The sequence below is a fragment of the Staurois parvus genome, unplaced genomic scaffold (assembly GCF_062004578.1).
Source record: "Staurois parvus isolate SC_StPar_1 unplaced genomic scaffold, SC_StPar_1.0 ptg000397l, whole genome shotgun sequence".
Lineage (NCBI taxonomy): Eukaryota > Metazoa > Chordata > Amphibia > Anura > Ranidae > Staurois > Staurois parvus.
The window spans coordinates 5,363,654-5,391,270 of record NW_028318193.1 but is presented as its reverse complement, the minus strand read 5'-3'; the positions used below and the strand labels follow the sequence as shown (position 1 = coordinate 5,391,270).

At 40.7% G+C, this 27,617-nt stretch overlaps 1 protein-coding gene across 5 annotated transcripts in view; it reads left to right on the top strand.

The window, feature by feature from the left end:
- The window catches only part of ECHDC1 (ethylmalonyl-CoA decarboxylase 1), a 72,253-nt gene that overhangs the window by 28,370 nt on the left and 16,266 nt on the right, over window positions 1–27,617 (top strand). The window contains exons 1-3 of one of the 5 annotated variants that reach the window (XM_089686456.1): window positions 2,557–2,762; window positions 21,113–21,187; window positions 23,707–23,928. In XM_089686456.1, coding sequence (XP_089542582.1) covers window positions 23,709–23,928 — 220 coding nt within the window. In that variant the 5' untranslated portion in view covers window positions 2,557–2,762; window positions 21,113–21,187; window positions 23,707–23,708. Of the gene's footprint in view, window positions 1–2,556; window positions 2,763–7,879; window positions 7,957–10,839; window positions 10,913–20,592; window positions 20,643–21,112; window positions 21,188–23,706; window positions 23,929–27,617 lie in introns of those variants that run through there. The other 4 variants (XM_089686455.1, XM_089686454.1, XM_089686457.1 and 1 more) reach the window with 4 other exon arrangements.

Sequence of the window (27,617 nt, the reverse complement as noted above, 5' to 3'; positions counted from 1 at the left end):
CAGTTTTGGTTTTTCATCACATTTACATGTGGCCTTTTATTTAGTTGTGGTTTGCATGATTGCACTTATTGATACCAGCACTGAGTGTTTTTCAGTTCACTTATTTGTTTATTTAGTTTTTCACTATAAGGGTGTATTTATGTGTTTGAGTAGCGCAGCATTGTGTTCACACTTTTAGTTATTGATGGATCATTGGGATATGATTTCATTTCAGCAGCTTCTCATTGATTAGTTTAGGTTTTATTCAGAGCGCAGGAAGTTTACACCATTAAAATGACTGACACTCATCAAAGTAAGGTGGGATGGAGATGGAAAAACTCAACCAAAAACCGGCAACAGGATTTTTTTTTCTTGTCCTGCTAATCAAGCTTGCAATATTTTAAATATTATTTTCGACGAAAGCATGTGGACTGGGACTCCTAATCCGGCCAGAAGCAGATACCATCCAACGTATGCATTACATAAAGAAAGTGGAAAAGTAAATATAACGGCTCAAGTAAATATTAGTTGTTGCCAACATTCTTCCCTTTTCCTTTTTCACAATAAGACTGTCCAAGACATCTTGTATAAGAATTGTACTAAGCACAGAACTAATTTTCTTTTCTATTTAAATGAAACTAAAATAATAACGTGTACCAACAGCACAGTCATACAAAACATACAGAACTTGGTAGGCACAACATCTGGTGTGTGTTAACATTAATACATCTCGTGTTGATTCAGATCATATCAAAAGACTCCCATCTACTTGTGAAAAAGTAGGGCAACATGCCCAAAAGACTATAATACATGCTCAAGTTGTTTTTCCACGGATTATGAACTGTCCAAAACCTGCACGTACTAAACGGACGTGGTATGATACCATACTTGGAGGTTATGGGACATTAGCAGAGACTTTAAATGGTTTTAATATAGAAACATTAGCCAATAGATTACATAATGCTGGTAACAAATTAAATTATGTTTTAACATTACAAACTACATGGATGCCCACTATATGGCAGCCAGCTAAAATAAGTGCCGGAGTAGATACTATAATGGCCGATTTACAAGCTGCTTCTAACATATTCAATTATGGTTTTGATTAAAATGTTGCTAATTTTGTAAACTAGACAGTATATTCACTGCAAACAATATATCAACTACAACAGAAAGAAAGCAATTTTTCAGGCCATGCTGATGGCCGAAAATGAACAAATATGGAGGACCGTGTTTAATCAATCGATTGATCCAAAGTTTTGGATACATTTGGAATCTCAAAAGATGGCTTGCAATGACACATTGGGGTTTATTTACTAAAGCTGGAGAGTCCAAAATCAGACTCCCTTCTGCATAGAAACCAATCAGCTTCCAGGTTTCATTGCCAAAGCTTCATTGAACAAGCTGAGGTTAGAAGCTGATTGGTTTCTATGCAGAAGGGAGTCTGATTTTGGACTCTCCAGCTTTAGTAAATAAACCCCATTCTGTTCGGGAACAATCCATATGTATAATGTAACCAAATCTAATATAATGTGCAAATTTGTAGTAATGCCTTTGATTCTAGGAGTTCCCGGAGATTTACATTATTAGACTTCGGAATTTTATGGCACACATATGGATAATAAAAATAGAACGCACGATCTTTCCTTCTGTGATAATATTTTAGAGGGAAAGATATGTAAGTTGCAGTCTGCTATATATGAACCTTGTTTATTGCAAAATACTGTAAATATTTGTATATAGATCATTTTACCTTTGACATATAAATATATGATTGAAATTGCACCCCAAACTGTCTGTATGATCACAAACGTGCCCGCCGTACCGAATATGCAAGTCCCCTTTTCAGAATGTATAAGTAATATGACAATAGTACATTGGAAAAATGAAACCTTTATTTTAAAAGCGGACACTGAAGTGGATGTACAGACATATTGGAGACATATTAGTTTAAAAGTGCCTAATTGGAATTTTAACCTATCAAAGTTGGAAAAGATTATTAACCAATCATCTGAAGTTAGGAAACATATTAAATTGCTAAACAAATCAAATGAATTGCATGTGATAGGGACTACTATTGTTAAAGATAAGCTTGTCAAGGTGGACTCTAGCATAGCTGATGCAACTTCACACCATTGATAAAATTTATTTACTGGTTATTCTCCTTCTGCAACACGAATCTTAAATTTTTTTATACACCCTGTATTAATTATTTATATTATAGTAATTTTATTATCACTTTAGAATTGTTTTATAGCCTATAAATTGTTTTGTAAAAAAACAAGAGTATTAATGGTAACATATGGAACCTAAGTGTTCAATTAAGGACCTATTGTGATACGTGTGTGACAAGCCTGTATAGAATGAGTGTATAGATTATAATTGAACACTTGGTTTTTCTGTTACCGGTATAATAGGTTTTTACAGGTCTTGGTTTTGCAGTGTTATAGGTATAACAGGTTATTACAATTCAGGCTTATTTGTGCAAAGGTGGATGAAACTGGTTTTATCTGTAATTATGACTGATTGTCATGAGATAGGACACACCGTGAGAACAAGCAACTGAACATGAACCCATGCTGTGTTAACATGGCGGAACTTACACACTGCGCATATACACAAGTAAAATAACAATTTTGTCTTATAAGAAGGGGGGATTTCTGAGGAGCAAACGAGACTTCATCTTGGTGCGGCAGACGTGTCTTGTGGTGTTTTCCCGGTTTCCTCCTCGCTGATTGCTGGAAGTCCCCCAATCGAGGCGACGAGTGATGCGACAATATCCGGTGATGTATTGATGCTTACGCTTTATGATTTATTCTATATATGATTAGCTATAACCTGTAATAGGGAATATTAAATATCAATAAATATACTTTTTTTATATTTTATCTCAAAAGACTTAGTCTTTGCCTATCTAGTATGATAGTGAGTGAGCTGTAGTCTTAATTTTGAGCAGGTAAAACAGCTGTCTCTTTGCTGGACGCGCTGTCTCTTTGCTGGACGCGCTGTCTCTTTGCTGGATGGGCTGTCTCTTTGCTGGATGGGCTGTCTCTTTGCTGGTTGAGCTGTCTCTTTGCTGGATGGGCTGTCTCTTTGCTGGTTGAGCTGTCTCTTTGCTGGATGGTCTGTCTCTTTTCTGGTTGAGCTGTCTCTTTGCTGGATGAGCTGTCTCTTTGCTGGTTGAGCTGTCTCTTTGCTGGATGGGCTGTTTCTTTGCTGGTTGAGCTGTCTCTTTGCTGGATGGGCTGTTTCTTTATTGGTTGAGCTGTCTCTTTGCTGGATGGGCTGTCTTTTTTCTGATTAAGCTGTCTCTTTGCTGGATGGGCTGTCTCTTTACTGGTTGAGCTGTCTCTTTGATGGATGGGCAGTCTCTTTACTGGTTGAGCTGTCTCTTTGATGGATGGGCTATCTCTTTGCTAGTCGGGATGTCAATTTGCTGGAAGAGCTGTCTCTTTGCTGGATGGGCTGTCTCTTTGCTAGCTGAGCTGTCTCTGTGCTGGACAGGCTGTCTCCTTGCCGAACGGGCTGTGTCTCTTTGCTGGATGGGGATGTCTCTTTGATATACGGGGATGTAACTTTGCTGGATTGGGATGTCTCTGAATATATAGGGAGCACTGTGACCAGGCCTATTTTTTTGTCGCAGTCCAGGCCTGACTCCAATGTATTTGCTAAGAGGCATACTGAGTATTTTGCAGATCACATTTGTTGCTACAAGTTTTTGGTAAATGAAGAAAGAAAACGAAAATGTATTTTCTCTTTTAATTTATTATTTTTCAAAACCCTGTGACAAAAATGATATCTGCAAATTACTCACCATGCCTCTGATCAAATTCCTTGAGGTGTCTACTTTCCAAAAAGGGGTCCTTTGGGGTGGGTGTTTGTACTATCCTGGCATTTTAGGGCCTCCAAAATTGTGATAGGTAATGAGGAAGTGATATGAGGAAAAATGTCCTTTGAAAGCCTGTACGTGGTCATTGGATTTTGGGGGCCTGTATGTAGCTATGGTGCCAAATAATCTCTCATATGTGGTATCCCCATACTCAGGAGAAGTAGCAAAATGTGTTTTGGTGTGAAATTCCACATATACCCATGGCATGCATGAGCAATATATCATTTAAGTGACAACTTTGTGTAAAAAAAAAATGTGTAATTTTCCAAAAATTTGCGGAAAAAAATAAAATATTCCATGGACCTAGTACTTTAGTACTTGGACTTTAGTACCTCAAGAAATGTGATCAGAAAGGTAGTCAGAAAGTAAAAGCTGTGTAAATTCCAAATTGCGTAAAGTGTTACTAAACCCAGGCCCCTGCATTCACTATATCTGGTCTCCCACAGTACACAGAACATGGAAATGCAATTATTTTAGTAAATATAAACTGCTACATACCTTTTCTCATCATATGCTAGAGCAGTTGTGTGACTTCTATCAGTGTCCAGCACAGCATTAGTTAAAGTTTGTAGGAGGAGTTTTCATTCTCCCCTGATTGTCCTATGAGGCTGCAGGATCCCTGACCTGTGTCTGGACAGTGCTAATTGGCCCTGTACTGATCACATGCACTCCCCCAAGAAAAAAAAACTCTCTAGCAATACACACCAAACTGAGCATGTGTAGCTTGCCCCAAGGCTCTGTTCTATCAGCAAAGGGATTGGGGACAGTAGATGAAGGGGAGAATCAGAGAAGACAGGATCAAACATCCTTTTTACTCTATGGAGAGGATTAACCCCTTAGGTTTCACAGGGAGTATGACAAGCATGCTTTAATACTTATGCAGACTGATTTTATTGTTGTGGGTTTAGTAACACTTTATCTTTCCTGGTACCTATTCATGGCAGCATATCTATGTGCTGTGGCTTAGTAACACTTTATCTTTCCTGGTACCTATTCATGGCAGCATATCTATGTGCTGTGGCTATATAAATCTCAGGACTTATACATTTAGTCCTTTGCAGCTGGTTTTAAAGGCATTGTAAGTACCCCTGTCAGTGTTGTAGTTTGAGCTAAGCAATTTAACTTAGCTGCTCAGTGTGTAAACGGGAAGAACAATATAAAGAAATGTCTATCACATTAAACGCTTAACTGCTGCAGGGGTGCAGGGCTGTGCAAAATCATGTATATATACGTGATTTTGCATTTCCGCGTAGGAGGTGCGCACGCTGCCATACCTGCACCGCCATTGGCGGCTACAGATGTCGATCACCAGGTTCCTGCTGGAGATTCCCTGCCCACACCCGGCGAATGCCGAGAAACAGTGACAGTGGAGAGACCTGTCTGTAAACAATACAGGCCCTGCCAGCATGGACATGCTGCTGTGTATTTCTCTGCACAGCTGAGAAATACACAACAGCATGTGTCCCTAGTAAAACACACACAGCACATACAGTAAAACAGCACACAGTTAACCCTTTCATCACCCCAGATGTTAACCCCTTCCTGCCCAGTGTCATTAGTACAGTGTCAGTGCTTTTTATTAGCACTGATCACTGTATTAGTGTCACTGGGGATGTCAGTGACACCAAGTCAGTTCCCACCCAGTTTTAGAATGCCTGCCGCAGTCCCGCTGTAAGTCGCTGACTGCCGCCATTACTAGTATAGAAAAAAAAGAGAGAAAAAATCCCAGTATATATACCGCCATTTGAAGACACTGTAACTGTCACGTAAACCAAATATTTTACACGTATTTGGATTTTTTGTTAGCAAAGACATGTAGCAGAACACATTTTGGCCTAAATTTATGACAAAATTAGATTTTTTAAATTTTTCTACTGGATGTTTTATAGCAAAAAAGTAAAAAATGTTAATTTTTTTCAAAATGGACGGTCTTTTTTTGTTTATAGTGCAAAAAATAAAAAACACACAGGCGATCAAATACCACCTAAAGAAAGCTCTATTCGTGGGGGAAAAAGGACAAAATTTCATTTGGGTGCAGCATTGCATGACTGCGCAATTGTCATTTAAAGTAACGCAGTTCCGTATTGCAAAAAATGGCCTGGTCAGGAAGGGGAGTAAATCCTCAGGAGGGCACGTGGTTAACCCATTGACGCCGACATCACACAAATATGTGGCCTCACGGAACTGGGCTTTTTTCCGTGGGGCTGCATATTTGCGTACTTGTCTTTGTGCTGGGAGCGCACCGCTCGGCGCGCTCCCAGCACAAAGACCACAGTGTCACTGAGAGCCCCGGGTCCCGTTCTAACGATCGGCACCCGGTACTCCTGATTCCAGGTCACATGATCGCTGTGATAGCTGCTGATTGGCTATCACAGTGATCAGTTACTGTACAGCCCGGCCCCCTTGCTTTTTTCTCTCTCTATGAATGGAGGAGAGAGATATATTGTATCTCTTTAACTCCTGGCATAGAGAGAAAAAAAAATGTTTGTTAACCTCTTCGGCGGTATGATTCTTTCCGATTTTTTGTGCTGAAAGCGGTACCATTTTTTTGCATGGAAATATGTAGTTTTTTATTGTAGGCTGTAATTTTTAGGAATAACTCACTGAAATCTGTCCGAACAAGAGTCTATTAAACATTCCGGGTATGATAAAACTTGAAACACGAAATCATAAATTATAATTTAATAAATAATCATAAAAAATAATAATAGAATAATAATAAATTTAATTCAATAATATAATCAAACCAAAAACACTGAAATTTGAAATACAGAGGCAAATTCGCACATCGCTGAGCAAAGTCGCAAAATCGTTTTCAGTGTCTGATGACGAATTTCCCCACGAATCATTATCACTCAATTCTGCAAGTGGTTCTGATTTACTATCGCTGTTCTAAAACTGCTTTTGGCGTAAAGGGACGCTTTTTGAACGCCATGGACTTTTCTAAGTTTCCAGGCAGAAAGAACAGTCAAAATGCAGGCAGGGCACAGGACAAAGCAGTAGGGACAAAATATATATGAAATGCATTGAAACAGCAATGACAGCAAAAATGACATTTTTTCCGGCGCCGTACATCCCGACATCACAGAGACCGGAACACGGAAGTCGGATGCCGGCATCGGCCGGAGGAGATGGCCGGGGATGCTGCAGGGGACACATCGCGGGAGCGAAGGACAAGGTAAGTGCTGCAGGGATCCCCTGTGCAACGCCGCATGGTAAACCCGAGTGTAGCTCGGGGTTACCGCTCTTGGTACTCAAATTTTACCCCGAGCTACACTCGGGAAAACGGCTAAGGAGGTTAAAAAAAATAAAATAAATAAATATAAAAAAATAAAAGAAAGAATAAAGAAAAATGCCTAGATCAAGGTTTGATCTAGTTCAGTGCCAGGGGTAGTGTTTGGGTCAAGGTCAGGGTCAAAGGTCAGGATTAAAAAAAATTGGTGTCAGTGTCAATGTGTTTTAGGTAAAAAAAAAAGGACAAAAACAAAATGTGCACTATTGTTTCTGGGCTGTGCTATGGGTACAAACAACAAATAACATACACATATATGGTATTGCTGTGATCGTCAAGAGCTGGAGAATTTATTTTGTGTTGTTCTTTGGTGGTAGGCTATGGTAGTAACAAGAAACACAGAGCTAAATAAAAAAAAATGATTTTTTTTTTTTACTTTTTTGGGCCAGTTTTCCTTTGATAATAAAAAAAAAAATCAGGAGCTATCCATTACCATTTACTACTAAATGACAGCCCAATTTGTCTTGAAAAAACGCGGTATAATCCACCTGGATGTACAAAGTAGTTGTGATGATATGTAGTTTTACTAGCATGTCAATGTTGCAGAATTGTGCTTAGGCATTTAGATTTGTTTTACCCTTAGGCATGAAGGGGTTAAACAAAAGATATTGAATAGAATAACATTCAGAGCATGCTCCTTTCCCATTCCTGTGGTGTGAGGGTTGAAGCATGCCCCTGACAGCACTATGCCAGCATTGCAGCACACACACCTCCTCCCCGAGGACAGTCAGTGTTCAGTAGGAACTCTCTGTACACCGCAAGTTTCCAGCCGGACACATTTCTCTGCTGCACCGCGGTGAGTGTTTGGGCTAAGAGGGCAGGATTGTGCTTTGACTTTGGAATGAGGATCATAGTGTGCTGTTTAGCTGTAATAGTGACAAGGAAAGGTGTCAGTTCTGGCAGCATTACACGCTGGAGCCCTCATCTACTCTGTGCAGCCATAATGATAGCAGGCACTTCATATTACTCCTTAGGATTCTGTAATGGGACAGCATTTAAGAAAATGTGTTAAAGCAAAGCTATAAGCAAAAGCTTTTTTTTCATTTTGGATAGAGTAAGGGGAAGTCATAACTCATGTCAGTTTATATTTTGCCATCTGTGTCCCTTTGGGGATATTTATCTTCACTTCCTGTCCCATACCTAAACAGGAAGTGAGAGGAAATTCCTGCAAATTAAGGGAATCCCTTGGGATCTCCCCAGGTCACCAGAAGTAGTGTTTCCACTGGAAGACTTCCCCCTCACATTTATGGGGACAACCCAAAATGTGGAATTTTCTTTTCTGTTCACTTTCAATGATAACAGTGAACAGAACAAATAGGGCAACTCTCTCTAACAGGGGCACAGACAGCAATAAAAACCTGATGGGTTCTAACCACTCTATCCAAAACTAAAAAAAAGTTTTGCCTTTAGTTATATCTTAAAGCGGAGTTCCACTCATGCTGTCCGAAAATAAAAGTCAGCAGCTACAAAAACTGTAGCTGCTGACTTTTAAAAAACACACACTCACCTGTCCCTCGGTCCCACGGTGTGTCCCTTGCAGCCTGTTTTACCAGCTGTCTCTCCCTGGGCATCAGCATCTTCAGTGTGGGCACCCGGCTGTGACAGCTTGTGGCTCAACAGCTGGGTGCCCACTGCGCATGCCGTAGTAGCCCTGCGTTTCCTGGATGGGCCTGTAGTCTTCTGGGACCTGTCACGTGCCCCAAAACACTACGGAGAGGGAGGACACCTTCCACTTTCGATCATCTAGGCGATTGGAGTGGAAGTGGGAGCGGTTACCTGTCAAATTCGGGTACCGGCTCCCCCCCCAAGGTGCCAATCCTTAATGGGGAGCGGGGGACAAGTCTTTAAAGCGGAACTTCCCCTTTTGGGTGGAGCTCCCCTTAATGCACAACTAAAGGTATTTTATTTAAGATTTGGATAGAGTGGAGAGGGGTTAGAACTCCTGTCAGGTTTTTAGGGGGCTTTGTCTCCATTTAGGGGGGGTGCTCTCTATTTGTAAAGTTTACTGTTATCATTGAGAGTGAAAGAAAATCCTGAATTTTTAGTTGTCGCCAGAACAGAAATACAGGGGAAATCTTTCAGTGAGGACACTAGTTCTGGTGACAACCAGGGATTCCCTCACTCACATTCCACTTCCTCTTTTGGCTATGGGACAGGAAGTGAAGGAAAATCTCCCCAGTTGGACACAAAAAAGTTTTTTAATGGTTATAAACCTCCCTTACTCTATTTAAAATAAAAAAATCGACATTTTATTTTTCATTATTTTTTAAATTATATTTTTATTTTAAAGTGTCCCTGTCACCACATCCTACTCTGTTTAATTCAGTACCTTAACTTTTGGTCATCCTTAGTAGGGATGCACGGAAATTTCGGCCACCGAAACATATTTTGGCAGAAAATAGCCCTATCGGCATACAAAATTTAGCTGATACAGGTGCCGATACAGGGGACTGTTTGTACTGCAGATCTGGGGGGGCAGCAGAGAAAGGCAGGAGAGGAGCAGTGTATACAATGACTGGCTGTCAATATGTCAGTGCCGCGGTTTTCAGATGTAATTACTGGCTTTTTTTTTTCTTCTTTTCTTCACTATAGCTCAGAGAATGAGCTGTCACTTTCCCCGAAGCTAAAGGAAACTCAGGGGCAGGGTCACTGGGTAATGTCATTGGGTGACCCTGTCCCTTTATTTCTTTTAGCCTTCCGAGAATAACTGCTCCTTCTCTGAGCTATAGTGAAGGCAAAAAAAGCCAGTAATTACATTTAAAAAATGGCATGTTTTTTAAATGCAATTTCCGGCTTTTTTTTTCTTCACTATAGCTTAGAGAATGAGCTTTCACTTTCCCTGAGTTAAAAGAAACAAAGTTTCCTTTAGCTTCAGGGAAAGTAACAGCTCATTATCTGAGCTATAGTGAAGAAAAAAAGCTGGCAATTGCATTTAAAAACCGGCACTGACATATAGTGACAGCCTCTCTGTTTACACTGCTCCCTCACTGTATACACATGCAAAGCAGTGTGCTTACAGTGAAGCACACAGACACAGCCCCATGGTATAAAACACCCAGCACACAGTTAACCTCTTCCTACCCAGTGCCATTAGTACAGTGTCAGTGCTTTAGTAGCACTGATCACTGTATTGGTGTCACTGGGGATGTCAGTGACACCAAGTCAGTTCACCCCAGTGTCAGAATGGCTACCACAGACCCGCTATAAGTGGCTGATTGCCGCCATTACTAGTAAAAAAAAAAATCCCAGTATATATACCACCATTTGTAAACTCTATAACTTTCATGTAAACCAATTAATTTACACATATTAGTGCAGCTGTCAATAGTCCCTCCTTTCTCCTGCCACCTAACTAACATTGATACTAACTAACTATATACTTACATATTTTCAGCCTGCTCTGGTTCAATCACTTTATCCCCTATGTCAGCCAGCCATGGCTGTCACCCATAGGCTCCTATAGTGCAGCTGCCAGTAGTCCCTCTTCTCCCCTGCCGCCTAACTAACATTGATACTAACTACAGGTGAAACTTGAAAAATTAGAATATCGTGCAAAAGTTCATTTATTTCAGTAATGCAACTTAAAAGGTGCAACTAATATATGAGATAGACTCATTACATGCAAAGCAAGATAGTTCAAGCCGTGATTTGTCATAATTGTGATGATTATGGCTTACAGCTCTTGAAAACCCCAAATCCACAATCTCAGATTGGCTGATTGGAGCAGAGTTCAGTGGCATCTGGCATCAAAGGTATATTTTGACTTTCTTTTACAAGTCTGGCTTTTTTTTTTGGATCAGTGTTGGTTTTTTTCAGAGTAGTGTTTGGTGGTACAGACAGTGGGAAAGGTAAGTAGTTACAGTCTTCTTTTTCAGGTATAATTTTTTAATCATTTTTCTACTTAGTGACAGGGTAACTTTAAGAAGAGATATTGGTGCTGCTATTTTGACATAAAATCGACACTTCTGGTGTTGGTTTCTCAAATGTAAAGGCTGACTGCATCTACATACATGTCATCACAGTGTAGCTCGAATTGCAGCCGCAGAGTGGGCTTCTATACGTATATGAAATACAGAATGCCTGCATGTATTCAGCTGTCGGGTAAATGGTGGTTTGTGGCAACAGCGTCTAAACTGCTAGGAACATTTCGATAGTGATTCTTGCTATGTTGAATTCTAGTTGCTTAAGAGGGCTAATGTACAGATATAGTCTAAGGCAGCCTTTCTCAACCAGGGTGACTTCAGGCTTCTTCAGGGGTGCCTTGGCAAAATGCCGAAAAATTGTATACAAGCCAACAGGTGGATCAATCCTGCCTTTTAGCAAAGATTTCATTGTGCACTTTTATAACCTTCTAGCTGCCAACATCCTAACAACCAATGACATCATCAGTTGATAAGGAGGACGTTGGGTGCATGCACATCATCCTTGTTTGGCCCTCCCCGTCAGCACTGGGGTTAGAAATGAGAGAGGAACACTGGAATACTAGTCAGTACCAGTGTTCAAAGGTGTATTTGCTTTGGAGGAATAAATCAACTCTAACATTGGGTGTACTGGATGTGTGAAGAATAGGTTTTTACATTTTAGATTGGGGTGTCTTGAGATTTATGCAGCATTTTAAAGGGTGCCTTGACTGAAAAAAGGTTGAGAAACACTAGTCTAAGGTGTCATTCATATGTGCAATTGGAGCCATCCGCGTATCCCTGCTGCCAGAATCTGCAAAATCCTGTGGTTGTAATAACAGGTAGTTGCAAACAGCTGCGGGCAGGACACCTGTGTAAAGTAAAGACAGGCTGACAGGAGCTGAATATGTTTGCATGTATTCGCACACCCAGCAGTTACCTGCAGTTAGGGACAGATTGCATTTAGAGCTGATCATCTGTCCCTAACCTCAGGTACATTAACTTTTGGATGGGTGGATACATGTGAACAACGGTGGACAGGCACTGATGGCCCTAACCACAAGTGTGAATGCGACTTAAAGCTTTTGCTCCGTTGAACAAATCAGATGACTTTGTTTATTTTTACCAGCTCCATATTTGCTGCAGTTTACTTTGGATCAAGTTTTTGTACATCTGCGTTACACAGTTATTGTGGGTTATAGTTAATCATATGATGCAGAGAGTTTGGTCTCCGTGATCTAATAAGAAATCAGTTTTCATTAGTTTAGTGTGACTGGACTAAATGAGATATTCAGATATAATCTTTCGGTAGATTAGAGTGCTAACGAGTATCTATGGCCAAAATATGTTTTTTATTTTGCATAGTGTGCACAGGGTTTAGAACTTCTGTCAGGTTTGTTTTACTGCAGTCTTTGTCCCCTCTAAGGAGCTTCACCATCTGTTTGTCCTGGTGAGAAAGAAAATGGTGGGAATCCATAATTTTACAACTGTCACCAGAGGAACAACTTTATGTTGTTGGGTCTCTAGGATAGGAAGTGCAGGAAAATCACCTCAAAGGGACACAGCAAAAAAACAAAACAAAGCTTGATGAGATGAAAAATGGCCATAGAAACACTTAAATTACAGATGTTTTTTTACTTAATCTCATTGCATGCAATTTTTCTATTATTGTTTGTTGTATGCTCTAAATGTGATTCCCTAATTTGTTTTAGCAGCAGTAAGAACAGAGTTCTAACCCTTCCCTACTCTATCCAAAATTAGAAATATTGTTTTGGTGGGCATATACTTTAAACAGACTTGCTCAGGGCTAAAGGTTTTCATCCATACTTAGCTGTAGTGTACCACTCCTTGCAGTCCCCTTTGTTGGTGATCAGTAGTTCAGAGAACCCCTGTTTGTGAAGCAATGTAAGAATTCCCTAACACCCCACCAGAGACTCATTTTGTAGTCTCACATACAGAAAGACTGATTCACTGGTCAGATTCAAAACTACCTTGGAAGCTTGAATGTAAGTTGTCATACCGGAAGCAGATAAACAGGAAGTTGCACAGCGCACTTTTAAAGTGGACCTAAAGTCACAATACTTATTTCACTGCAGCGTTCTGTCTGTGAGGTCCTTGGTGTTGGCATCTCCTCCTCAGCTGATTGACCAATGCAGGATGACCCAACAGAATATGTAAAAATGTAAAATGGAAATAAATGCCGCAGAAATGCAAAATAAATGTCAGGTTGCAAAAGATTGTAGGGTAAACCCCCCAAAGGTCTTCAAATATATTAATACTAAAAAGGTCACATTTGAGCATGTAAACCCTTTACAAGATAATTTTGAGTTTAAAAGGAGAAAAGGCAAATTTATTACTTTCTTCAGCTCTGTGTATACAAAGGAAAATGGGGGAGCTCAAGTCCATAATGGGGATAGTATTGACATGGCTGAAAAATGTATATGGTCCAGAAACATTTACACAAAATAAACATGAATAAGTCATCTGTACCAGATGGCTTACACCCACATGTCATCGAAGCAGGCCTGGACTGGCCATAGGGCACACCGGGCATTTGCTCAGTGGGCAGGGGCCGCCGGGCTTTAGAAGAGTGACCTGTTGATGACCAGCCGCACAGCAGGAGGTAAGCAGCGACCGCGACCTGGACAGAACTAACACAGACCACGGCCGCCACTCACCTCCCACTGTGCGGCTATGCTTAAAGCAAGGCCGACAGGAGGAGCGGCAGAGAAGGCTCCAGTGAAGAGCAGGAAGCTGCGCCAAGGACATACAGACAGCTCCTTGGCCAGCCACTGTACACAGCCACACTGAAGGGACAACGGCGGCCTCTCTCCTTCACTGGCGGGCACACTGTGACAGATCTGTAGCAGTGGTGGATTGGGCTGTCTCTTTGCTGGACGGGGTTGTTTCTTTGCTGGACTGGGCTGTCTCTTTGCTGGATTGGGATGTCTATTTGCTGGACCCAACTTAGCAAAGAGACAGCCCAGTCCAAGAAGGGACATCCCCATCCAGAAAAGAGACATTCCTGTCCAGCAAAGAGAAATCCCCTCTCTTTGTAGTTTGAGATGTGGGGATGTCTCTTTGCAGGATGGGGATGTCTCTTTGCTGGATTTGGCCATCTCTGAATATATAGGGAGCACTGTGATTAGATTTCTAGGGGCACTGTGATATAAAGGGGACTGTGCTGTAAAGGGGCACTGTAATCAATACAGTGCCCTTTACAGTGCAGTCCCCTTTATATTACAGTGCGGAGGACCTACTCCGTCACCAACTGCCCCCGTGAATGGTGGATATGGATTTGAGTGTTCTAGTAGATCATAGACTGAATAATAGCATGCAATGCCAAGCTGCAATTTCTAAAGCTAGCAAAATATTTTCTTATATTAAAAGAGGTACGGACTCCAGAAAGAGAGAGACAAAATTTGCCCCTGTACAAATCATTAGTAATACCTCACCTGAAATATGCAGTTCAGTTTTGGACACCACTTCACAATGGATATTGTGGAACTGGAGAAAGTGCAGAGACGACCAAAAAGAGGCATGGAGGAGCTCAACTATGAGGAAAGATTAGCTGAACTGAATTTATTACCTCTTGAGAAGAGATGATTAAAGTGTTACTAAAACGACAACAACCAATCAAAAATTCTTGATAGGATCACTGCTCTATAATATCTTTTGAGATCCGGCATTCCCACCCCACCCTTTTCTTTATTTCTACTTAGCACTTCATGTGATACTCTAGGTTTTTTATTTTTCCATATATATCTTGTTACCATTTGCTTAATTGTTCTAAAGTATGTCCCTGGGAGTTTAATGGGAATCATTTGGAGTTTATACAAAACCTTAGGGAGAATTACCATTTTTATTAAGTTAATACGACCTAACCACGAAGGATTTCCTCCTCCTATTTTCTTCAATTCCTCCCTAATCTCATTTAACAATGGTATATAATTTGCTTTATAAAGATTTTTCTGTGAAGAAGTAAGTTTCACTCCCAAATATTTTATTTCTCTATCTTTCCATATAAAGGGGAACTCTCTCTGTATCATTTCTTTTTCGCTCTTTGGAAGATTTATATTTAATAACTCTGTTTTACTCGGATTAATTTTTAGGTTTGCCAATTCTCCATATTCCTTCAATGTTTTCATTAGGTTAGGAAGCCTTATCCTGGGGTTACCAATATAGAACAATAAGTCATCCGCGAATGCGGCAACCTTATGTTCTATCTTTCCTACGTTAATTCCCTTTTATATCTATATTTTTCCTGATTGTTAATAGCAGGGGTTCCAATGATAAAACAAACAACAATGGGGATAGTGGGCAACCCTGTCTAGTTCCATTTGTCATTAAAAAAGACTCTGATCTCTCTCCATTTACCATTATCATCGCGGAAGGTCCTTCATACAGTCTTCCAATCCATCTCCTCATCCTGTTACCCAGTCCCAAAGCCTCTAGCGTATCCATCATGAAGCTCCAATTAACCCTGTCAAACGCCTTCTCCGCGTCTATTGAGAGCAACAGTACTGGATTTTTTCCCGTTCGACTTTTCTGAATAAGCATCAGGGATCTCAACCCATTATCTCGACCCTCCCTTCCTCTGACGAAGCCCACCTGGTCCCCATGTATCCAATCTGGCATCAGATCCCTCAACCTATTCGCTAAAACCTTTGCATACAACTTCGTATCTGTGTTCAGCAATGATATCGGTCTATAACTTGAGCACTGGGAGATATCTTTACCTTCCTTATGTATCAAAACCACCTGGGCCTGTAGGGATTCCTGTCTCATCTCCATCTCTCCTCCCAACGCATCCATATATCTCTTTAATTTAGGTAGTAGTAAGTCACTATATTTTTTATAGTACCTCACAGTATACCCATCTGGGCCCGGGCTTTTCCCCGACTTAAAGCTTTTTAATGCTGTTTTTAGTTCTTCCTGTGAGATTTCAGATTCTAAGGAGTTTAATAATTCTTCGCTTAATTTTGGTAATCCTGCATTTCTTAGATATTCTCTTCTTTTCTCCTCGTTTACCTTTTTGATCTTATTTATAGGGTCGTTGGGGGCAATATTATATAATTTACTATAGTAATCCTTAAAAACGTTTGCAATTTCTTTAGTTGAGTGGACTAATTCTCCCTTGAAATTTTTTATTTTATCTATATAGTTTCTATTTTTTTTCTTCCTCAAAGTTCTCATTAAATATTTTCCCGGTCTATCTCCCCATCTAAATCTTTCTCCCGTGATTTTATGAAAAATTCACGTTTTTTCTTCCTCCAATACTTTCTCTAATTCTTTCCTCTTTTTTATCATTTTTTCTTCTATCTCTTTCATTATATTACTTTTATGTAGGAGTTCCAACTCAGCTATTTCCTTTAAAAGCTCACTAATCCTTTCTCTCCTTTCCCTTTTTTTCTTTGCCCCAATCGCAATTAGGATTCCTCTGATGTATACTTTGTGCGCCTCCCACACTGTAGCCCTTGATACATCTCCCGTTTCATTTTCCTCAAAAAATCTCCCTATCTCCTCCCTAATTTTCCGTTCAGTATCTTGATCCATGAGAAGTGCCTCGTTCAGCCTCCATGTTAGTCCTCCCGACGACCTCCCTCCCCATCTTAATTTTAATGCAACGGGGGCATGATCCGAAAGGGTCATTACTTCTATCTTAACACTAGACAAATCTTCGATGAGACGATGGTCTATCAATATATAATCTAATCTGTAGTATGTTTTATGAGTGTTAGAATAAAAGGTATAGTCTCTGTTTCTGTTATTTGCTATTCTCCAGCTATCCACCAATTGGCTCTCTCTCATCACCTTCTTCAATATTCTCACCGACTTGTTTCTCTCTCTCGGCACTGTAGAAGTTGTGTCTATTTGTGGGTCCATACATAGGTTGAAGTCTCCTGCCACTATTAAATATCCCTTAGAGAAATCCATCAATTTCTTCAGAACCCCTTTCAAAAACATCTCTGGTTTCCTATTAGGGCAGTATATATTTGCTAGCGTAAACTCGATATCTTGCAATTTGCCTTTCAAAAACAGAAACCTCCCATCCGGATCGGTATTCCTATCTTCTAGTTCAAACCTAACATTTTTTGCAAATCCTATAGCCACCCCCTTCGCTCTCTTAATTGGGGAATCCGCATAATACCAAACCGGATGGTATCTAGATTTCAACTTAAGATTTTTTTTTAACTCGAGGTGCGTTTCTTGCAAGAATACCACTGAGGCCGCTCTATGCTGTAGTTCTCTAAATAACCTAAATCTTTTACTTGGACAGTTCAGCCCATTTACATTATGAGTTATGAACTGTATTTCCTCCATATTTTGTTTGTCGTCTTTCTATTTTACCATCTCCTTTCTTCTTCCATTTCCCTCTATCTCTTCTTTTATGCCAGATGTCAGTTTTAAAAAAACCCTCTCCCCCCTCCCCTTCCAATTCCCTCCCTCCCTCCCTTCCGCTTTAGGCCTGTAGCTTGCCTTCCCCCCTCCTCCTCCCTCCCTCCCTCCCACCCATTTTAGGCTTGTAGTTTGCCTATAAATCTGTTGAGGATCTAAACCCTTCATAGATTTTGTACCTTGGGGTTGAGCTCCTCCCATGAACGGCCTCTCCCACCTCCCACCCCCCCAGATGCCCCTTGTCTATTTCATAAACTCAAGATGATTCCACTAAGATGTACTTCATTCGAGCGAACAGGAAGTAGGGAGGAAAAAAAAAAAAGAAAAATCCTCCTCTATCTCCCTCTCCCAATTAACTGCCAGTCTTCCTTTACTCTGGCCCCACTATCTCCTACCTCCTCCTCCCAACCAGAAATTTCTATAATTTGCAAATCAAGTCTATCACAAAAGTCTCTTAAATCCTCAGGAAATCTCAAGTAGGCTGTAACTCCATTCTTCCATCCGATTAGACACTCAGGAATACCCCATCTATAGTGCACATTTTGTTTTTTCATTTGCTCTAACAGGGGTTTCAGAGATCTTCTTCTCCTAAGTGTCTCTGTCGTCAAATCTGCAAATATCTGTATATTTATTTCTCCATATTTAATATTTGATCTTCCCTTAATCTTTCTCCATATCTCTTCTTTATCACACGTCTTTTGGAATTGGACAATTATGTCTCTGGATTTCTTTTCTCCATTTCCATGTTGAATCCTTCCAATTCTAAAAACCTCTTCCAGATTCACCTGTTCTGTTTCTGGTCTATCTCTTATGGAGTTTAGGATTTTACAGATAAAGTCTCTCACTTCCTCTCCCTTCACGGACTCCAGGATACCTTTTACCCTAAAGTTCTTCCTTCTCTCCCTGTTTTCCTGTACTTCCATCCTATACAGCAGTCTTTTTTGCTCTTTCTTAATATCTTTTGTCCTTTTTTCTAAACCAGAGATAGATTGGGCGTGATTATTAATTCTTTCCTCTGTCTCCTCCATCCGCAATAGCAACTGCCCTAAATCACTCTGTATGATTGTCAGTTCTTGTTTTATTGTTTTTTCTAGACTTTTGAACATATCTGCCATCTCTTTCTTATTTGGTACTTGTAGTTCACTTTCCAGATCTTTCCTCTCCACATTCTCTGATATTTGTTGGCTATTATGCTTTATTCCCAGGGAGAGTCTCAGGCTAGCTTCCAAGCTCGTTTCCAGCTCACTTTTATCACCGATATCTTGAGGTCTTTCTGGCGTCACATTACCTTGAGACGTATATTTTTTTATTGTGCCTACTTGGGACCCCTTTAGCCCACTACTATTAACATTTTTATTCTTCATCTCTTCTGTGGGTTTTATTCAGTTAAATACAGGAACCACCTTGGTTTAACAGCTACAGACCAGGTATCTAGATTTCAACACGTACTTATTTTCTACTTTCCCACTATGCTCTCCTTCTTCTTCCAGGGCTGCTAGTTCCTCTTATATTCAATCTTCCCCAGGGAGTCTACCCCTCTTTAAACATACAGTCACCATATAATCACAGTTTGCTAGATCGTGCTGCTCACACTCACCCTCTGGTTGCTTTTCTTCTGGTGAGGCAGCCACGAGCCACCAGCTGCTAGCTTCAGCTTCCCACTGCTCTCTTCAGGGGGACTCCTCTGGGTCTTCTTCTTCAGACCCTACTCCCCTGTGTATAAACTTAACACACACGGGGAGCAGGTCATCCATTAAACAAGTGGTTTCTCCTGTATGTTGCAAGGGGGGAGCGAGCCGGCGTCCTCACTCTCACTTCAGATGCCGGCCGGCTTTCTCCCCTTCCCAGTAGTGCTCTGCGGTTTCCCACGTGTCTGCTCCGTGACTCCCCGCTCTCCCAGCAGCCCCGCACATCAGTCCGGACCTCCTGCAGCAAGCCCCGCCGCCCAGCACACCTTCCTCTCTCCACTCCCGGGCCGCCGGACCCGCTCTAGAGCCGTCGCTCGTGGGTAAGTCCCCGGGTCACTCTTGTGCAGGCATCTGGGATGGTGTAGGTGATTCGGAGAGCACCTGCTCCGTGCTCTCCTACGCCGCCATGACAAGGCTCCTCCCCTCTAAAACAACAACAGTACAATTAGTCTGTATATGCAGTAAAGCATGCTTGTTATGCTCACTGAGAAACTTGAAGGGTTCATCCTCTGTATTGCGTAAAAAGGCTGGTTTATTCCTGTCTTCTCTGACCCTTCTCTTTCTTTTACTGTCCCCAATCCAGCTGCCATAGTACAAAGCAGCAGTGGCAAATCTGCACAAGCTCTCTTTGGTGTGTGTTGCTAGAGAGGTTTTTTTTGTTTTGTTTTTTTTTTTTTTGGGGAGGGTGCATGTGAGAAAAGGTATTTAGCAGGTTATATTTACTAAAATAATTGCATTTCCATGTTCTGTGTACTGTGGAAGACCTGATATAGTAAATGCAGGGTTCAGGGTCTAGACAGAGGGTCAGGGGTCATGCAGCCTCATAGGACAGTCAGAGGAGAATAAAAACTCCTCCTACAAGATTAACTAGTGCTTGGCTGGGCACTGATAGAAGTCACAAGACTGCCATTTACTGCTAATGAGAAAAGGTATGTTGCAGTTTATTTTCACAAAATAATTGCATTTCCATGTTTTGTGTACTGTGACCTGATATAGTGAATGCAGGGTCCTGGGTTTACTAATATTTTAAGGGAGGATATGATCAACATGTATAAATACATAGGTGGTGGTGTATTTAGTGAATTTGGTGCAGAGTTTTTCAGGGCCATTACAAAGGACATTTTCCAATATAAAAAAAAAAAGCTGTATGTATTCCTAAATGTACAAACTGGAAACTAACATTTATAGTGAATAATACCAGGGTACTTGATCCACTTGCCTCCTGGGGGATCAGGAAGGAATTACCTCCCTGGAGTAAGTTGGATCATGTTTTATTTGGGTTTTTGCCTTCCCCTGCATCAACTGTGGGTTTAGGACTGCACATTTTCTATTTGTTTATTTTCTATTGCTCAAACTAGATGCATTTGTGTCTTTTTTCAATGACTATGTACGTGTTGCCAACAGAACAAGAGCTGAGGGTTAATTTTCCAATGGGAATGCAAAACATAACCTGATAGGTGACCATTTTCAGGTCATTCTCCTCACCAGTATTAAAGGTAAAGGAAATGATTATTGCTCTATGGTTTTATTTGCAGGAAAATGTGTTCCTGTTTATCCCTTGATCCCCCACCAAGCGTTGTAATATACTTCACTTACTGGACCTCACACAGCTAGGCAGTATCACTCTCTGGGGAATCTCAGAAACACTGTCTCCTAGTGTGTGCAGTGTGAGTAGAACTCTGCCCTTTTTGTTCCTTGTATCTGCAGATCCTTTGTTATCTCCCAGCAATAAATGACTCAGCAAGCAAGGAAGACAGCACAAAAGAGCTTCCGCATGCAGTGTATTTATTAAAGCATTAAATGCATTTTAAAGACAACATAGGTAACGGTCATAACCCAGTGTGTCAAAGCAGCTCATGTTCAAGACTAAATGACAAAATTAGGCCACTTACTTTGTTAAAACGTTATTCCCCACATTATCACTAATATTTTTATTGTTATTAAATGTTTGTTTTTTTTAAATTAGAATTTCTGCATGTAAGGAACAGCAAGGACCCTACAGTGGGTGTACTTGGGAATACGTCACACCCATTTCAAACAGGTAAGCAAAATCATTTTCCAGATCATCACATTACTGACAAAAGGTAGTGAAATAGCATGCTAGTGAGTGGGTGAAAAACTGATAACCAAACAAGTAGTTTATTCTTTCTGTATGCATTTCAAAAATGAAAGTGCTATTAAACTAAAAAAAAAAATCTATTATATTGTATCTTGCATATCCCACAATCCCTGGGTCTCTTAACCTAGTGTTGGTTCAGGTGAGAGCTAATTTAATCTGCCAGGCACAGACAGGATGAGCATTAAGCACTGGTTCACACCGGATCCGACTTTGAAACCGTGTAACTTCACTTGAAGTTGCACAATTTCAAAGTTGAATGTCAGTGTTACTTCAGGTGCAACTTGGAAGACATCTGTGCGACTTCATGCACAGATGTCTATGCAAATCGCACCTAAAACTGCAAAAAGTAGTGCAGGAACCACTTTCAAAATTGGTGCGACTGACGGAGTTGAGTTGCACCGATTTGAACGGTTCCATTGCGGACAATAGGGTGCAAATTAACATGCGATTTCAAATTTGTGAAAATGCATAACAAGTCATATCATTGTGAAACCTCCAGGCATACATGCCCTTAAAGTGATCCTAAACATAGAAGTGTTAATTGCCATAATTCATTCACATACAGTGCATTCTAAAAGTATTCAGACCCCCTTCTCCCTTTTCAATTTTATGTTGCAGCCTGATACTATAGTTGTTTACATTTATTTTTCTCATTAATCTACACTCAGTACTCTATAATGACAATGTGAAAACAGAATTTTATAAATGTTTGCAAATGTATGAAAAAGGAAAAACTGAAATATCACATTGTCATAAGTATTCAGACCCTTTGCAACAACATTTGAAATGTGGCTCAAGTGCCTCCCATTTTTCATGATCATTGCTGAGATGTTTCTACACCTTGATTGGAGTCCACCTGTGGTAAATTAGATTGATTGCACATGCTTTGGAAAGGCACACACCTCTCTATAAAAGACCTCACAGCTGACAATGCATACTGTATCAGAGTAAAAGCTATGAGGTCAAAAGAATTGCCTGCAGAGTTCAGAGACAGGATTATTGGAAGGCTACAAAAAAAAAAAAAAAAAAAAAATCTTCTGCACTGAAGTTTCCCAAGATCACACTGGCCTCCATAATTCTCAAATGGAAGAAATTTGGCACAAACAGAACTCTAACAAGAGCTAGTGGCCCGGCTAAACTGAGCAATTGGGGGAGAAGTGCCTTAGTAAGAGAGGTGACCAGCAACCCAATGGTCACTCATGACTGAGCTCCAGAGATCCTGTGTGAAGATGGGACAGAGTTCCAGAAGGACAACCATCACTGCAGCCTTCCACTGATCTGGGCTTTATGGCAGAGTGGCTAGACAAGAGTCTTTCCTCTGTGCTTGGAGTTTGCAAGGCCTCTGTCTAGCCACTCTGCCATAAAGCCCAGATCAGTGGAGGGCCGCAGTGTTGGTTGTGTGGTTTTTTTTTTGTGCATTATTATGGGGCAAGCCGAGTCAAAGAAGTTTTACACTAGCTTTTATTTTGTTCAGACAGCATCTGTTTCCAAGGTTTGTTTTTTACTTTACAGGTATTAGCAATTACATTTATTATATTTAGTACTGTATTATATTAACACCAAGTTCTTTTGTGAATTTCTTAGTGAATTTAATTAATCGGCACACTATATCCCACTTCTGTAGAGTTTACCAAAAGAGGGACATGGAGAAGGAGGGAGGGGAGTGTCATTTACCACTGTGTATACGCTGACATGTGTAACTCTACAGTTATGTGGCTTGCACTGATAAGAGAAAGGAGGATATTAAGAGCTTTATCAGGGAACTGAAACTGGGACATGCTCAGAAGAGGACACCAGCTAGTCTGCACAGTCTCAGGCTGCAATAGGAACACAGAGAAGATGAGAGGGACAGATGAAGGCAGGATATTTCACTCTACAGAAAACAAATGCCTTAGTGGTTTTGTGATTGTGCACTCTCTGTTATATACCATGTAATGAGAGTTTTTCATAGTCTGGATATAGTGATACTTTAATATATCCACTGCTATATATATATATATATATATAATTTTATTTGTTTGTTGTGTGTACCTTTCTGTAAAGGCCTGTCATAGATTGGGGTGGTTACCATGTTTGTTTAGTTGGCTAATAACATCCATACCAGAGTGACATTTTATATCAGACACACATTTTGTTATGAAATGTACTGCACTGTACACGAACCTCTCCATAGCACTTACTATATTATAATCACCCTCAGAACATCTATGTTATGTCTTGTATTTTATACTATGACATTCTTTGCAAACAAATCACAGTACACATTTCAGATTCATGTTTGTTTATTGCAAAACGGGCAAGTTTCCAGCATAACTAAGTCTTGCACGTCTGCTTCTGTTACATTTTTCTGTACATATTGAATTCTAATGTAAAACTATAATTGCATATCTTTTGCCAAACACTCCCAAACCCTAATATTTGAAATATTTATATATTTGTAGTTATGGCCCTTTCCATATGGAGATGCATGCTGAACAGCTCTGCAGCAAGATGCCATCTGCACAGATCCCTGTCTCTGTATAACAGCAGCCATGGTTTTAAAGAAGAAGAAATTAAAAATAAGCTAGCTCTGTTAACAGGAGGATCAGTGGCACTCATTAAAAGAGAAAATGGAATTGCAGAGCTGTGCATTGATAATCCAGCTCGAATGAATGCATTTACAGGTAGGAGGACTTAGTTCACAAATTATGAATGATGGATGCTCGCTCATTAATGTGGTTTGTCAGGCGTGATCTGCATATTAGTTTCACAAGTACAGATGGATAATTCTTTATGAAATATGCAAATTTGTAATTGTATGTATAGAGAGATGTTTTTGTGATTATTGTAAATGGGATGCAGCACACTATGTGTTTGAATACAAAATGACATGTTAATATGTACAGGTTACATAGCTACATAGTTAGTCTGGCTGAAAAAAGACAAAAGTCCATCCAGTTCAACCAAAAAAAAAGTTATAATCCTATACCCACAATTGATCCAGAGGAAGGAAAAAAAACCCAGCAAAGCATGATCAAATTTGCTCCTGCAGGGGAAAAAAATTATTTCCTGTTCCCCCGAGAGGGAATTGGATATTTCCTGGATCAACTTTACCTATAAATGTTAGTATCCAGTTATAATGTGTGTCTAGCAAAAGCACCAAACAGAGCATGTGCAGATTTGCCACTGCTGCTTTGTACTATGGCAGCTGGATTGGGGACAGTAAAAGAAGGGGAGGATCAGAGAAGACAGGAATAAACCAGCCTTTTTACGCAATGCAGAAGGTGAAACCCTCAAGTTCCACAGTGAGCATAACAAGCATGCTTTACTGCATATACAGACTAATTTTACTGTTGTTGGTTTAGTAACACTTTAATAATCTCTACTCAAGAGAGAATAAATTCAGATCCTCTAATCGTTCCTCATAGCTGAGCTCCTCCATGTTTCTTATCAGTTTAGTTGCCCTTCTCTGTACTTTCTCCAGTTCTCCAATGTTCTTTTTGTGAATTGGTGCCCAAAACTGAACTGCATATTCCAGATGAGGTGTTACTAATGATTTGTACAGGGGAAATATTATATCTCTCTCACTGGAGTCTATACCTCTCTTAATTCAAGAGAGGATTTTGCTTGCTTTAGAAACCGCAGCTTGGCATTGCATGCCATTATTAAGCTTGTGATCTACCAGAACTCCCAGATCCTTCTCCACCATTGATTCCCCCAGTTGTACCCCCCCCCAGTATGTATGATGCATGCATATTCTTAGCCCCCAAGTGCATAACCTTACATTTATCAACATTAAACCTCATTTGCCACATAGTTGCCCAATTATACAGTGCATTGAGGTCGGCTTGTAAATTGGAGACCTCCTGTAAGGACGTTATTCCACTGCACAGCTTGGTGTCATCTGCAAAGACTGTAGTTGTATTTTTAATCCCAGACCCTATATCGTTTATAAATATATTAAAAATTAAGGGTCCCAACACTGAATGGTCTAGGGTTGTTAGTGGTGTACCCCAAGGTTCAGAGTATGAATCATTAACCACTACTCTCTGAATACAGTCTTTTAGCCAGTTTTCCATCCATTTACATACTGATTTTTCCAAGTCTGTAGACTGGGGTCAGCAACCTACTGATCTTGGTCTACCTGTCAATCGCGGGCAGGTGACAGGTAGACCGCAAACAGGCCCCCCCCCCCCCCTTTCCCCCAGCCTCCTCCACTGCTGTGACATTCTCAGTGCACAGCAGAGAGCAGAGAATGGAAGACAGCAAGGCTCAGGATGGATGACAGGAGGAGAAGCTGGCCAAATGAACTTTTCATATTAACCCACAGGTGATTGGTTGCTAGGACCGAACTAGCAACCAATCACCTGTGGTTTAATATGAAAAGTTCATTTGGCCAGCTCCTCCTTCCACCCTCCATCCTGAGCTTTGCTGTCCTCCACTCTCTGTTGTGCACTGACGATCACAGCAGCAGCGGAGGAGGCTGGGGGAAAGGGGGGGGCAGAAGACATTGCTGGGGGGGGGGGGGAAGGATGTGCAGAGGACATTGCTATGGACAATAGCATTATCCTCTACCGTCCTTCACCTCCCCACCAGTATTATCTTATGGCCCCCTTACCCCCATAGCAGTGACCTTTAGCCCCCCTCCCCACCACCAGCAGTGTCCTACCTCCCCTTCCTTTCCCTCCCATAGATAGGTATTTTAGAAATCTGAATTCCCAACAAGTGGGTGGGGATTGGGATTTTTCTGTCCCCACCCTGGTGCCCTAAGGCAACTGCCTAAGCAGCCTTATGCTGGTGCCCAACATATGGCTGCTAGGGTAGCTGGGGTGCAGAAAAATCCCAATCCCCAGCCAATTGCTGGGAATTCAGATTTCTAAAATACCTGCCTTCCGACAATCCCCTTTGTTGTCCTTTCCTCCTCACCCTCCCACCAGCTTACAGCTACTGCGTACAGCTACTGCAGGAGGAACCTTGTTCCTCTTTATTTTCTGCTGCCTGGTCCTTCCCCCAACTACTCCCCTTTCAACAGGGCTCCTAAAGAAATTGTGAAAAATATTAAAAAAATAAAAATGTAAAAAAAAAAAAAAAACTATTGACACCATCCACTGCCCTACTGACACCAACCTCTGTCCTACTGATACTGTTCACTGCTCTACTGACACTGTCCGCTACTCTAGTGACTGACTCCAACCTCTGCCCTACTGACACCATCCACTGCTCTACTGACACCATCCACTGCCCTACTGGCTGACACTGTCCATTTTAAGGTAGGCTTAGTTTGTATTTTTACAGTGACATTTGTTTTATTATATTTTTCCACATTTTCCTTGCTCTTTAGTTAGGCCTTACTAGTTTTTTTTTTTCTTTAAATGGCGCTGAACCTCTTTCATGTTGTTCAGGTAGATCCAAGGTTGCATACACCTGCTGTAGACTTCACCTTACACATCAGCTGTGTGTGGGGAACTGTGTCAAACGCTTTTGCAAAATCCAAGTATGCCACGTCCACAGCTACTTGTCTGTCCAAGGTTTTGCTCACCTCCTCATAAAAAGAAATCAGATTTGTTTGACAACGTCTATATTTCATGAATCCATGCTGTCTGTTGCTGTGTCCACAGGATACGGCCGATGACAGATCACTACACTGGCTCGCTGCCAGTGTAATGTGATCGCTGTGACCAATCATGTGTAAACAATAAATGGCTTCCTTAAATGCCATTCACTGCTTACAACTGTGCTGGGAGTTGTGATTGGTCAAAGTGATCACATGTACAGACTGGGCCAATCACAACCCTTGTAGCAGGTAACGTGATCAGCTATGGCCAATCACAGCTGATCAGAACAAAATCTACTGAATGAATCAATTTCATTCAGTAAAAAAATGATGTAAAAAAAGAAAAAGAAAATCCTGATCACTTGCACAGAGTAGTACAATGTTACATGTTTTGCTCTGGTCACAGGAATAGTAAAAATAAATATATATAATTTTTTTTTTTTGTTTACACATACTGTCACCAGTCAGTGTCCCTGATCACCGCCACACCAGTTATATGATGGCACTGTACTGCATTGGTGAAAGTATGAGGGAAAAAAAGAAAAATTTCTTATTTCTTCGTTTTCTACAAAATGACAAAAAGACAACTTCAATGAGCGAAAAGTGGTCATTTTGGAGGTATTTGTACTGCCCTGGCATTTTTTGGGTTTCAAAAAATTAGATCAGCCATCAGTACATCAGGATCATCATTTAAGTAACATAATGTATGCAAACCAGAACAAAGGTCCCACCTAAGGATCTGTCCACCATCAGCCTCCACAACAAACCATATGTCTATATCTGTTATATGCATCTCCAACCCTAGGCCATCAGCCGGTT